We start from the raw sequence: 15,157 nt of genomic DNA on the forward strand, positions 1-15,157 counted from the left end.
GCTAGGAAGTTTGTCTAGTCTTGCAACCGTCACATCGTGCGTATCCATTCTGTTTGTAGCATATCATTCACATTGACAAGCATGTATTTGGCATTGACTTTCCTCTATAATTCTGTTTACCAATGAAGAACTTACAACTGTGGTTTCACTTTTTAAAATTTCCAGGTCTGCCAGCATTACTAACCTGTCACTGGATCGATCTGGTTCTCCTATGGTTCCTTCATATGAGACATCTGTTAGTCCCCAGGCTACCCGGCCGTATGTGAGGACAGAGACTACTGAGGATGAACGCAAAATTCTTCTGGTACTGGTTCAGTGTCTTTGGCCCTTTGCTAGTTCTGAGTGTAAAGATATATCTAACTAATATTTTATGTATGTTAACCCTGCTTGTGGCCTGGGCAAAGCAATAGAGGATGGCCCACAGCTTTGGGAGGCTGCACCTGCACAGGATACCAGGAAGAAGCTCCTGTCTCCTGGCTTTAGATCAGCTCAGCTCAGGCTGTTGTGATCACTTGGGGGGGTGAACCAACAGGTGGAAGATATTTCTGTTTTTCCTTCTCTCTGTAAATCTGCCTTTTCAGTTAAAGTAAAATAAATTTAAAAAGGTATATATTTATGTATATATAAATGAAATAGCGTATCTGGTAAGTAGGAACATAGTTTAAGTTATTATTAGAATCACCTGAAAGGGCCCAGTGTGATAGCATAGTGGTTAAACAGTCCTCGCCTTGCATGCCTGCATCCCATGTGGGCACCGGCTCTAATCCCGGCTGCCCCGCTTCCCATCCACCTCCCTCCTGGCTCTGAGTTTCAGATTGGCTCAGCTGCAGCCGCTGTGGCCACTTGGGGAGTGAACCATTTGACTGAAGATCTTCCTCTCTGTCTCTCCTCCTGTTTGTATATCCCCCTTTCCAGTAAAAATAAACAAATCTTTAAAAAAAAAAAAAAAGGAATCACCGGAGAAATTAGTCAACCAGTCTGCCCTATGTACATTTATACTTTGTTTATCCTTTTCATCGGGCATGATCAGAATTCAGTTGCCTACATAATGAAAATGCTTAACTTTTTAGTTTGGTTCCAGGTTGCTGAAATGTTTCTCATATACAAGGGAAATGTTTGAGACATTTTACTGTGTTTGTATGAGAATTATCAGTTTATTGAATTTATGTTTAAAATATGTGTGCCAGGATCCCATAAGGGCGCTGGTTCTAATCGCGCAGCCCCACTTCCCATCCAGCTCCCTGTTTGTGGCCTGGGAAAGCAGTCGAGGACGGCCGAAAGCCTTGGGACCCTGCACCCACGTGGGAGACCTGGAAGAGGATCTGGGCTCCTGGCTTTGGATCGGCGGTGTAGCACCAGTCAATGCAGTCACTTGGGGAGTGAATCATCAGATGGAAGATGTTTCTGTCTGTCTCTCCTCCTCTCTGTATATATCTGACTTTGCAATAAAAAAAATAAATCTTGAAAAAATATTAAATTAATAGTAAGATTATATTTTACATAAAAATTTTAAAAAATAGGAAAGACTTTCAGCCAATGGGCTTCAACTGGAGCTTGAAGAAGGGAATTGATTTGAGTATGAGGAAAGTGCATATTACACTGAGGTGTGAGGCAGTGAGAGGTGTAGGGAGAAGAATAAGGCTGGCATTTTCCATGGAGTGAAGTAGTGATTTATTAGGAAAGAGTTTAATTTGTAGTTTATAGGCAGGAGAGAGAGAGTGAAGTGATTTGGGACTTCCTGGGGGAAGAAGAAAGTGAATTCTAGTCCTTACGGATTTAAGTTTGAATCTGTAGTCACTGAGCAATGTTGGAGGTTTTCTTGAGCTGCGAGTAATTTATGGAAGGCCACCTTCTAGGAAAACCTGATGTAGCAGCTGGGAACAGATGAGAATTGTGAGACTCGGGTGGACTGAAGGCTGCCAGGAAGAGTTATCTTCGGACCGCATAATTGGCAGTTGTCTCCCTTTACCTTGCTCTGTCTCTAAAGAGAGTGCATTTTGCACTTGGGCAATTAGGATACTGGTAATATGTGCCATTGGTGGAAAAGAAAGTTTTTGAAATAGTTGATTTTCAAGAGGAATAATTACATTTAGGGCTCAGTTAGATGAGGTTAAGAGTTCCCCTGTGTATACTTAATTATTACATCATCTAAGTTCGCTAATATAAAACCCAAATTAAATCTCCTTTTCTGAATCTGAGAGTGAGTTATGGGAAGTATATCAGTAGGTAAACAACGTCCTTCTCAGGAGTGATGACTCTCTGGTGTTGATTACAGGACAGTGTCCAGCTGAAGGATCTTTGGAAAAAAATCTGTCATCATAGTAGTGGCATGGAGTTTCAGGATCACCGTTATTGGCTGAGAACACATCCCAACTGCATTGTAGGAAAGGAATTAGTCAACTGGTTAATCAGAAATGGACACATTGCTACAAGGTAGTGTGGTTTTAATGAGGAGATTTTGCTGTTTTCTTCCTTTCTTTGCTTCCTAATGAGAGCATATATTTGAAGATGTAAGGGTAACATTTCTTGGCTAGTGTATTGTTTCATGGATTTGTTGGTTTGGGTTCTAATTACTCAACTCTCTTATCTAGGTTTTAAATAGAGAGTGGATGCAGGTAGCCAAATGGGATTACTTTCTGAAAAGCAGAAACGTGCATTTACCTCCAAAACAGAATTTTCTAGTAAAACGGGATTAAAGAATGTAGTTCGAGCCCAAGGCCAAAGAATTCTTTGGTTAGAGTTCTTTCCTGTTGACATTACAGCCTTCATTAACCACACTTGGAGAGTTCTAGTCGGCCTCACAAATCATTGTAAGAGAGTAACATGTGGAGTATTTTACCTTTTGTGTTAAGCAGGGAGCTGGATTGAAAGTGGAACTGCTCGGGTCAGCGTGATAGCCTAGGGGCTGAAGTTCTCACCTTACGTGACTGGGATCCCATATGTATGCCAATGTCCTGGCTGCTCTATTTCCCTTCCAGCTCCCTGCTGGTGGCCTGGGAAAGCAGTAGAAGATGTTCCAAGGCCTTGGGACCCAGTGCCTGCATGGGAGACCTAGAAGAAGCTCCTGGTTTTGGGCTGGTTCAGCTCTGCCTGTTGTTGCCACTTGTGGAGTGAAGAAGTGGATGGAAAGATTTTTCTATCTGTCTCTTCACTCTGTAAATCTGCTTTTCTAATAAAAGAATAAATCTTTAAGAGAAAAAAACAAAGTGGAATTGTTTGACTAGACCTGGCACCCATGTGGGATGCCAATGCTGCAAGTGGAAGGTTAGGATTCTAAGCCATATGCTGGCCCCTCAGTTTCAATAGGAGGGAAATACTCGGTTCTACAAATAAGCTGGGGAAGTGAAATAAAGCGATATTGGATAAAATGTTAAAAATTGTAAATGTCATACAGTATAGTAATATCTGTTGTACACATGCACACGTTTATGCTTATAACTAATATTTACTGTTATTTAAGATTGTAAGCTGTTTGTGGGTAGAAGCCATGATATGCTCAACATTTTTTTTGACTGTTAAATACAAGGGTGTGAGTACTCAGTAGATACGTACTGTATTTAAACTTAGGTTTGATAACGGTTTCTCTACCAATGGGTCTTTCTCCTTTAATACAATACCTAGTCAAATCTTTCAGTTTGCTTTATGTCTCTTGTTTTATCCATAACTATCTAAGGACCATTTGAAACTCCCAATCTGATTAGAACTGAAAAAAAATTAAGGTTGTGTCTTGTATCTGCAGAATTATCCTGCCTGGCTTTTCAAACTTTTAAATTTTACTGGTCTTGATTCAGGGCACAAGCTATAGCAATTGGACAAGCAATGGTTGATGGACGTTGGCTGGATTGTGTCAGCCACCACGATCAGCTCTTCAGGGATGAATATGCTTTGTATAGACCGCTGCAGGTAAGTTTCAGTTAAAGTCTTTCTTCATCTGTGGGAGCAAAAAGTAGTTGGTTTATTTGAAGATATATATATTTTTTAAAATATGTTTTCCATGATGTTTAAGAAAAAAGTTTTAAAACATTTTTTTGGCCAGGTGATAATGAAAAAGTTGCCATTAGAATCAACCACATCATTTAGTGGGTGTGGCTTTTCTCAAACTCAGATTTGTAATGATATACTTGCTTGTTGTTTAATATTGATGGTATTCAGTTTTACTGTTTTTATAACCAAGGTATAGCATACACCATAAAATTGAAAGATTAAATGTACTGAAATAGATTCTTACTCCTTAGCACCGTTAAATTGTATACAGTGGGACAAATGAACAATTTCTGTTTGTTTCTGGGAAAGGGGAAAATTAAAATTTTATTTTTAACAGAAAAAAAGGTGTATTTCACTTTTAGTTTGTGAATTGAAGATGAAACTCAATGATTAGAAAAGATGTCTAACCCCAGACTAGTGTATGTGTGATTTATTCAAAACTAACAGTTTTTTTCTAAGGTGTGTCTTAGAGCTACTTTACAGTTCTAAGCTGTCTTTGCTCTCAGAGCAAAAAGATGAAACACTGTGAAATCTATGTCAAAGAAATGTTTGGTTCATAATATGTTACTTAACCTTTTTAGTAAATGAAATTTAGGTGTTTAGTAGTGTAATTTTCATTATGATGTTTTATTCTCTAAATGTATTTTTCGTATACATCTATTGAATTGTTAGATTTGTAGCAAAATTGGGCTGTGATTGGTTCGTGGTGTGTCAGCCTCAGAACACTGTTAACCACTAAGGTCACTTTGGATCCTGTCTTGGTCTTTTCAGAGTACAGACTTTTCTGAGACGCCTTCTCCTGACAGTGACTCAGTGAACTCTGTCGAAGGACACTCCGAGCCATCCTGGTTTAAAGACATCAAGTTTGATGACAGCGACACAGAACAGATAGCTGAAGAAGGTGACGATAATTTGGCTAGTGAGTTTAACTTTCTAACATTTTTAGTTTCTGTGGCTTATTTTCTGTGTATGTATGGTAAAGTGAATGTCTTGGCTTTTTAAGATGAAACCGTTCTACTTTATGATTTGAGTTCAATTAAATGTAAACATCTAATAGCAATCCTTGTCTTAGATACAGTATTTTCTTGAGAAGCCAACTTTTCTGTAGTCTGTAGTTTGCAGCAGCTTAAAAATAACTTGAGCTAATAATATCGCAGCATGCAACCTTCTCACCTTTTCACTGTGATGTCAGACTTTCTCTCTGCAGAACCTCCAATAGATTTCTTCATTTTAAAAATCGATTTTACATTTAACTTCTTCAAATTTTATTAAGTCTTCCCAGAAATATGTGAAAATACTGTATCCATTTTGGTATTGCACATTGGGGTTGTATATTTAAAAAACATTTTTTCTCCTTTGCTCCAGTACCTTGATAAAACCCATTTTTACTCCCCTCCCTCCCTGTATTTCTTTCCCCTCCCCAACACTAAAAGATTCTGCCAGTCCTAGCAAGCGCACCTCAGTCAGCAGTTTCCAGTCCACAGTGGACAGTGACTCAGCCGCTTCCATCAGCCTGAACGTGGAGCTGGACAACGTGAACTTCCATATCAAGAAGCCCTCCAAGTACCCACATGTGCCCCCTCACCCTGCTGACCAAAAAGGTAGGAGGTAGTCGCCATCTGGAATCCAGACAGGCTGGAGAGTGGGACCATAGAATCTCTGCTTTCCTCTGTCCCATGTGGCTGAGGGCATTTGGTGTGGGTTTGTTCCACCCTTTCTTGTTTCCCCATACCTCCTCCTTACACCCTTTTTGATTGACTCTTTTTATTTCTTATTTTCTCCCTCAGTACCACTATGCCCAGTTTACAGCTTGTAGCCTTTAAAAGGAACTACATCTGACTGCTCTTCCCGTAATGTGCAACTTCCAAGGTGGCAGTTCTTTGTATTTATAACATGGATGTTCTGCTCTGTTTTTTTTTTTTTTTTCTTCTTTCTTCATTTAACATTTAAAAGCCTGTTTGCCTCTGCTGTACTGTAGTCATGTGGTGTTTCACTAAACCTGTTTAGGTGCTTGTACTAGTTGGGGGGAAATCTTTTACATATTCCAAGATAGCTTTTCTCTATAATTTAGAACATTTTTTATGTATATGTTACATTTGTAACAAGAGTTTTTCTTCTTTGAGTAATAAAAGATGGATTCAATCTTTCTTTAAAGCTATGTGATTTGATGAGTTAATTTGCTGACTCAACAATAAAATGGCTATATTTGAAAGCCATTGGTGTAAAAGGAAATATTGGATAACACATTACTAAAGTCTAACAGTTTAACAGTTTAACATAGAAGAGGTGAAAATGCCTTTTAAAAATGAATGGTACAGTTTACTTTATTCCATATATTTAAAATTCTGTTAAATTATAGCCCCAATGTGGTGTAAAGGTAAATAAATTTTAAAAATGATAAGTAATCATGGAATTTTTTTTTTATATTATTACAATTGAAAAATCATTGTAAAGAGGAAGTACTTTGTTGTAGGATTTCATTTGAAATTTTCAGTTTTAAGCAGTTAGCTTTCTAAAATTGAATTATCCTTCACTTAGATCTGAAATACTTAACTAACCCTTTGCAATTACTCTGAACCTAAAAATTTAAGGAGAAGTGAACCTTAAATGGTATTCTAAAGTTAAAATAAGTTTATATTTCCATATAAAATTTCTCATATTTTTCAGTATAAGCCATTATCAAGTTGTGCTAAATGATGTTTAAGAACAACATTACTAAATAGGTATACTTATTTAGAGATAAGAAATTTAGAGAATGTGAGAAAGACTTGCTTAGCAGTGAATATGAATAATATGCATACCTTTATGGAAATCCTCAAAACAAAGATTGGAAAATTGATGGAGAACATTGGGTGAGTATTGGAAATGTAGTGACACACAAATGACATTGTGTGAGAATGTAGTCACAGGCAGGATAGTATGGCACTTTTGAATATTATTTATAGATGTGAGCCAGGAGCAGGATATGGCTTGGAAGGATAGTGTCTGTCCTTTGGGCACATTTTGGCAGTTTCATTTTGCTAAAAGTATAATGTGAATTATGTTTGTGACTTTATAATAATTTGAATTCTTGGAAAATTAAGGAAGGTTTAAAAATGTTGAAAAAAAAAAAAAAAGACCTGTCATAGAATTCTGAATAGTGAAGGATGCATTGTTGGACACAATAAAACATTTACTTTAGGATATATTTTACACAACCATTCATGCAATCTAAACTTCCATTATCTTCTGATTTTCCTTAAAAGTGTTGACTTTGCTCAGATTAAAATATACATATATATAACTGCAGAATATTAGAATAGAAGAGGAGACTCCAATAATGACATTGTACTTCTTTTATATTTGAGAGGAATTTGGGGAGGACGAGGGGTAAGGGACGAGAGAGAGCAAGAGCGAGAGAGAGAGAGAGGGAGAGAGTCAGTCAGTCAGACTGACAGCCAGACATAGAGAGCTCCAAGCTACTGAATCATTCCCAAGCATTCCTCAGCAGCCAGTGTGGGACTGGGTCCATTCCTCCCAGGAGCTGTGTTAATGGGAAGCTGAGATTAGGAGCTGGAGTTGTCAAATGCCCATTCTCTCAGATAATGACATTTTTATAGTGTGAATTCAAATTGTACCTCTAAGGAAACACTTACAGTTGAAAAAAAAATCAATTCCTTAGGAACATTTCCTCATTTTAAACCTTCAAGAGGTTGTCTACGAAGGTTGTGAATAGTAGCTGTTTCAACTTTCACATGATGGTTAACCTGAGCAAAGTCAACACTTTTAAGGAAAATGAGAAGAAAATGGAAGTTTAGATTGCATGGATGGTTGTGTAAAATGCCAAAGATGCCTGAGAAAGATTCTAATTGCAATAGAAAAAAGTAAGCAAATTGTTGGGTAAGTCAGTATAACTTTAATGTCTGAAAGAAGGCTTTCTTTATCAGGAATTAGTCTTATCAGAAAAGAACACATATGTGGTTGAGAGGAAAGGTATGTCTAAGATAATGAAAGCTGACAGTATCTGATCCTTTTAAATAAACCTATTGGCAGGTGTAGGCAAACCCTGTTTCCCAGTTGTTAAAGGAATTTGGACCTGAGGTCATGAAGCTAGAGTTTATTATTTTTAGAAAATTGTGAGTCTTTTATGGTGAAATGAAGTTTGCAGATTAGGAGAATGTAATAAATAATGCGTTCTCTGGTGCTTATAAGTGCAAATAAGTACAGACTGTATTCATGTGAGCTTTATGAAATTGTGAATTGACAAATAATTTTTGTATATATTTATGTAATAGTGAGTGAAGTGTGCATACAAAGGAATTACTAACCAAGCACCCCAGTCTTCATAATATGGCTTTCTTAGAAATTGTTATCAGTCTGCTTGTGTTATTTGAGCCTGTGTATGTTACTGATGTTTAAGTACTAGATAGTTCTCCAAGTCAAAGTTGTCTGTAAGTCAGTGTTGGCATATTGTTGCTGTATTGTTCTTGGATCTTCAAGCCAAATTCGCCATAAAACTTCAATTAGAAGAGTTGCTTGGAATCAAGTGGGGCAGTGTCTAGAAAAAGATAGTTTGTGCCTTCACAGCCTGTGGCTGCTGCAGGCAGCAACAGGTGCTGAGTGGTATGCTAAGTCCAAGCAGCTGGCCTGGCCTGACTTCCACATGTCTTGTGAAGGTGACTTGGTGTGTGAGTAGCCATTCGAATGGATGTCTGTGGAGAGGACAGCAAGGCCGCCTGGAGTGTCATCTTGCTCTGCCTCTCTATCACCTCAGATACATAGTAATAATATTTTTGTGACAGGAATTTTTGACATTTTCTCTCAGTCATTTTGAAATACACTGTATATTATTCCCTGGAGTTTGGTCACCATTGTTGTCTTTAGTATGACATTTTTTTGTATGAAAAATACATAGAAGATGTAGTATAATTGGTGAATGTGAACTTGTATCTGGTTTTAAAGGTTTTGCAAAAATACTGAGAGTGTTTAAAGTCAATCATTTTATATTATGCTGTTGGGTTTATCTCTATTCAATATTGTTCACTTTTTTTTGGGTTAGAATTTATACATGAGTTTCAGATCTACAGATGATTGAAACCTGGAAAGAATGACTAGCATGTTGGATAGCAGGATTGGAATTTAAATATTTTTGCTGTCCATGCATTATGTCCCATTGTTCTATGTATAGGGACTATAGATTTTAATTGAGAATAAGTATACTACATATGATAAAATAAATATATCATTAAAATATTGGCAGAATTTAAAACTTGGGACTTGAGCGGTGAACCCACAGGATGGAATTTGGCACAAATATCATATAATTAGGCTTAAAATTATTTCATTTGCTGATATTTCAAATTTATTTAATTTGCTATTTAATGTACTATTAATAGTCCAAGGAAAGCAATTCTGGCTTCTAATGTGATGAAGATGCAAGTTTTAGTATTATCTATGAATATGATTTGGCAAATTGCTGCTTCCCTCTATTCTAAAGCCATGGTAGATTTCATTAGTGAAAGTTCCATTTTATAATATAATGTCATATTGAATCTAATGTAAAGTTTTGTGTTCCATTCTGATTTTTTAAATGAGCCTAGTTGCTAACACCTGTGACATGTGAAAACCATGCTATTTAAGTCATAAGGGAGTTAAGACTATTTGAAACTGCAAAGTCAGTTATGTGGAGAGGAGGAGAGACAGAGAGGAAGATCGTCTGTCCAATGATTCACTCCCCCAGGTGAACACAACGGACGGAGATGAGCCAATCTGAAGCCAGAAGCCTGGAACCTCCTCCATGTGTCCCACGTTGATGCAGGGTCTAAAGGTTTTTGGCCATCGTTGACTGCTTTCCCAGGCCACAAACAGGGAGCTGGATGGGAAGCAGGGCTGCCAAGACTAGAACCGGCGCCCATATGGGATCCTTGCGCGTTCAAGATGAGGACTTTATTTATTTATTTATTTTTAATTTAAAACACCTTTATTTGCTTTAAAAACATAAGACTTCTTGTACAATAAAGCATAAGCATGTTTCATCTACAAAGTCAGAATATCTTCCTCATGGAACACGCAGGAAGAAAGGAAAAACACACACATGGCAAAGTAGTCACAGATTACCTCTAAAATAATTAAGACTTTCGGCCAGAAAAATTAATCTTTTGAAAACATAAGTATAACAAAAACAAAAAGCCATATTTCACACCTGGTACTAACAGTAAACATTCATAGTACAAAATTATCTGTTAAAATCAAATTCCTATATATTGAAAGTATTAATATCATCAAAATACCCATCGTACTTAAAGCAATTTACAAGCTTATTGCAATCTCAAAACACCAAAGACATTTTTTTTCTCATATTTAGAACATTTTTTTTAACTATTTTTTGGATTGACATCATTTCATAACAGCCACATCAGTCACAGCATGAATAACAACAGCAACAACGTCAACAACAAATTGTAGCACCTTGATTAAGTAATGTGCCACTGAGTAGGCAGCACATGTTTAACTAAAAGGAAACACAGAAGTCCCTTAGGAACTATGTTGCCATTGCATGCTCCGTGGGCACTTGATGAACTCCACTAGAGAAAAGAAATTATTTGGAAGCAAACAAACCGACATAAAAACATCAAAACATCTGAGACACAGCCAAAACAGCCAACAGACGCTCAATGGACTATTGGAGTTACCCTTTCCATGTTGGCTTCCTTATATGAGAGAGAATATATGGTATTTATTCTTTTGTGATTGACTCATTTCGCTGAGCATAATGGTTTCTAGTTGGGACCACCTGGTTTTAAATAGAATAATATCGTTCTTCTTGACAGCTGAATAATATTCCATTGAGTAGATGTACCACAGTTTCTTTAACCATTCTTCCTTAGACGCACATCTGGTTTGTTTCCATGTCATTGCTATTGTAGATTGTGCTGCTGTAAATATAGGATTACAGATTCCCTTCTCATATGCAGATTTTACTTCTGTTGGGTATATTCCTAAGAGCGGGATTGCTGGGTCATATGGCTGGTTTATTTGCAATTTTCCAAGCACTCTCCATATGGATTTCCACAATGATTGTACTAGCCTACACTCGCACTAGCAGTGGAGGAGGGTACCTTTCTCCCCACATCCACGCCAGCATGTGTTGTTTTTCGAGTTCTGAATGTAGGCCAGTCAAGATGAGGACTTTAGCCGCCATGCCACAGTGCCAGGTCCAGAAAAAAGAAAACTTGATGTTACATTTAGTTGTCTGAAGTGTAGCTAAAAAATTTGTATTGATTTTGTGTAAGAATGAAGAAAGAACTAAGGTTAGCACTTAGGAATAATCAACTTTGTCTTTGTACATTGGAAGTTATTTAGGTTATATCTGAATGTCCGCTTTGCTGCATTATTATTTTTTTAATGTTTATTTGAAAGGTAGAATTACTGAGAGAGAGAGACCATGTAAGATGAGGGTCACTGGGGCCTTTTCCACTGCTCTGACATTACCAGGGAGCTGGATCTGAAGTGGGGCACATGGAACTCGAACCATGCCCATATAGGGTGTAGGCAGCAGCTTAACTTGCTGGGCCATAAGGCTGGCCTCTGCCTCATGGCATTGTTGAGGAGAGGTACATACATTGGGTGATGTTAGGTAGACTTAGTAACCTCAAAGTTTTATTTTTTTTTGAAAGATTTTTTTATTGTTTATTACAAAGTCAGATATACAAAGAGGAGAGACAGAGAGGAAGATCTTCCGTCCGATGATTCACTCCCCAAGTGCCCTCAACGGCCGGTGCTGTGCCGATCCGAAGCCGGGAACCAGGAACCTCCTCCGAATCTCCCACATGGGAGCAGGGTCCCAAAGCCTTGGGCCATCCTCGACTGCTTTCCTAGGCCACAAGCAGGGAGCTGGCTGGGAAGTGGAGCTGCCGGGATAAGAACTGGCGCCCATATGGGATCCCGGGGTGTGCTCAAGGCGAGGACTTTAGCTGCTAGGCCACAGGGCTGGGCCCCAAAGTTTTCTTTTAATTCTAAATCTGAAAAGGGGAAAAAAAAATCTGTGATTTAAAAAAATTATGATTAGTGTGAAGAATTTAGCATATTCAGTGAGAATGTCATAGAGGTTGCAGTGTGTGAAGGGAGGTGATTGCTAGATTGACCTGTTAGGATGTTTGCAACTTTGAGAGTCATGAAAGACTTTGAAAATTTGTTATTAAATGTAAATGACTTTCATAATTCTCTGATTTTTACTAGCAAAATAATTATTTAAAATTTTTTATTGTAAAATTGAAATGCAATATTCTGTTGATCCTAGATTATGTTTATGGTGCTTGAGATGAGTACTATCACAGAAGGTCAGATGAATACTGTTTATCAAAAAGTGAAGATTGCCAGAGCGACCTAGGGGTTATGGGAAGCGGTAATGAGATATTTCTGCCTCTGGCTTTCATTCCTTTTAAATACAAGTGGGAATTTCTTTAATCTTTCTGTTGAAATCAAAGTTAATACTCAGTTCCTTCTTATGGATTGTGTGGTTTTTTTTTAAAGATTTATTTTTATTACAAAATCAGATATAGAGAGAGAGGAGAGACAGAGAGGAAGATCTTCCATCCGATGATTCACTCCCCAGGTGAGCCGCAACGGGCTGGTGTGGGCCGATCCGAAGCCGGGAACCAGGAACCTCTTCCGGGTGTCCCACGGGGGGTACAGTGTCCCAATGCATTGGGCCGTCCTCGACTGCTTTCCCAGGCCACAAGCAGGGAGCTGGATGGGAAGTGGAGCTGCCGGGATTAGACCCGGCGCCCATATGGGATCCCAGGGTGTTCAAGGCGAGTAGTTTAACCGCTAGGCCATGCCGCCGGGCCCAACTAGTATTGTGTGTTTTTTAAGGCTGAAAAAATTTGTGTTTGAAGAAATGTTTGAAATAATGTGCTGTTAAAACTATTGGGCACTTTATCTTACATAGGAAAACCTCTTATGTTTGAAGGTTGTAAAATAGAGGTGGTGTGATTTTCTGGCTTAATTTTTAGCTGGTGGCCTTACAGAGTTGTACAATTAAGATATATTTTGTTGCTTGTTGGCAAGCAGGATTCTGAACTATCCTTGGAAAGTTAGAAGTAGAACTTAAAAAAGAAGGTCTATAGGTTTGACTTGTGTAGAGAAAATCTGGGATAGAAGAGTGACTTAAATACATCATGAAGAAACATCTGCTCGCATCCAGAATATGAGACGTTCCACAGGCTGTTTTATCTGGGTTGTTTGAAAATTCCTTATCATGAGAAGGAAAAAGGGAGGGTGATCTGTTTAGATGAAGAGAATAGAAAGACACAGCAACCAAATGCTGTTTATAAACATCATTGGATTTGAAGTTTGAGGGAAAAAATTGTCTGGTAAAGACATTATGGAGATAGATAAATTTTCATGTGGACCAATTTAGTGATACTAAGACATTGTCTGTTTCCTTAGGAATGTAAACGATTTTGTAACTATCGATAATGCCCTTAGTGTTAAGTGTTGCATGCTCAAGTATTAGTGATAAAGTGTCAGGGGAAGAAAGGATGTAGATATGTTAGAGAAAATAGGACAGAAATGATTAGCTGCTCTTGCATTTACATGAATGGCATATGGCAATTTTTGTATGTTTGAAGTTTTTCCATAATAAAACATTGGGGAAAATCTATTACTTAGGAAATTTTATATAAAGCTTTGATGTGAGAAGTAAGAGCTTCCTAATAGTGCATCAGATGGACTAACAGGATTTAGCATTGTTCATTTCTGTGAGCGAAGAAGAGAAATAAAGTGTAACATCTTAATTGTCCACATTCTTAAATTTTCTTGTGTTTGGCATGGTACACTTGACTTTTCTAAATAGTTTTTTTTTCTGCTTCTTGATTGGACGGATGAGCATACTGGCCTATAGACATACTGACTGTATGTGAGAAGGAGAGCGCTCCTATCCATCGGTTCATTCTCAGATAGCCTCAGTGGCCACAACTAGACTGGGATGAAACCATGAGACAGTAACTCAGTCCAGGTCCCACACAAGAGTGGCAGGACTCAGCTATTTGACCCTTCGCTTGATGCTACTCTATCCTGTATTGTAAGGAAGCTGGACCCGGTCAGCAAAACTAATCTCTCAGATGTGAGGCTCAGGCATATACACTGACATCTCTCCCCATTCAGAATTTTAAATTCCATTTGTTTGTAAACTAACTTGGAAAACATTTTGTGGAAACTCTCTAACTTAAGGAAGTTAGTACACGTTGCAGTTTAATTTGCATAGTAGAAAGAATACCATTTGAGCTGTGTTTAGTTACAGACCTAGAAAAAAGTCCATGGGGAAGTAGAAAGTTTCATTTGTAAGAAGAATGTTTAATATTTAAAGGCATTCAGAGTGTTTTCAGCAGTTGCTTTGTGGCAAAAGTTTTACATAATTTTGAAAATCTAACCTTTTAAAATTAGTAAAAATCTTAATAAATTATATCTTTGCTCCTTGCGGTATCATTGTTTTATAGCTTATTTCTCTGAATTTAACAAAGCTCTTACATTGTTTTATCAGGTGACTTCTGTAGCCACCTTCTATATAGCTGAAGTCATTATTAAGTAGTACAGTTGTACATGAGAAAAATGATGTGATCTTAGACTTGTACAAATTTCTCAGGATACCAATTTTCATTAGTTCAGTTTTAGTGAGAGGAAATGAAATACTACAGAGTTTTTAAACATTTGCAATAATGTGGACTGTTTCATAGTTCTGTTGAACTAGTAGTTCCAGTCTGTTTTGTATGAAGTAAGCAGAGCAAATATAAAGAGGTCTTTTACCCTAAAATTTCCTTTAATTTTCTGGGCAGTGATGGGTTTAGTGTGAACAACACTTGGCGTGTGGGTGTGCTTTCTGTATAATTATGCTGTCGTGTTAGTCATGTGTCTTTCCTTTTCTGTTCTCTTCCTGGTATTCAGAGTATTTGATTGCTGACACTGGTGGACAACAGCTCTCAATAAGTGATGCCTTCATCAAAGGTAATTTTATCTGTCAACAGCTGTGCATAGAACAGTATCTTTTGTTTATCAAGATATATTTATGGCTTTCTATGTTGATAGAACAGAGAATGTGCTGATTTTTTATTATTTTACTATCATGTAAAGAACAAAGTCTTAATAAGTGTAGTGACTTTAGGAATGCTGAAAAGCAGGATGAAGTCAGGCTCAG

The 15,157-nt window shown here is 37.6% G+C and overlaps 1 protein-coding gene across 10 annotated transcripts in view; it reads left to right on the top strand.

Moving 5' to 3' along the window:
- Window positions 1-15,157, top strand: part of PIKFYVE (phosphoinositide kinase, FYVE-type zinc finger containing) — a 92,256-nt gene that overhangs the window by 20,189 nt on the left and 56,910 nt on the right. For 6 of the 10 annotated variants that reach the window (XM_058664925.1, XM_058664924.1, XM_058664929.1 and 3 more), the window contains 6 exons: window positions 166-304; window positions 2,276-2,433; window positions 3,792-3,903; window positions 4,756-4,903; window positions 5,418-5,585; window positions 14,908-14,967. In XM_058664925.1, the coding sequence (XP_058520908.1) occupies window positions 166-304; window positions 2,276-2,433; window positions 3,792-3,903; window positions 4,756-4,903; window positions 5,418-5,585; window positions 14,908-14,967 (785 nt within the window). Of the gene's footprint in view, window positions 1-165; window positions 305-2,275; window positions 2,434-3,791; window positions 3,904-4,755; window positions 4,904-5,417; window positions 5,597-14,907; window positions 14,968-15,157 lie in introns of those variants that run through there. The other 4 variants (XM_058664928.1, XM_058664930.1, XM_004576880.3 and 1 more) reach the window with 4 other exon arrangements.

Source organism: Ochotona princeps, chromosome 5 (genome assembly GCF_030435755.1).
Source record: "Ochotona princeps isolate mOchPri1 chromosome 5, mOchPri1.hap1, whole genome shotgun sequence".
Classification (NCBI taxonomy): domain Eukaryota; kingdom Metazoa; phylum Chordata; class Mammalia; order Lagomorpha; family Ochotonidae; genus Ochotona; species Ochotona princeps.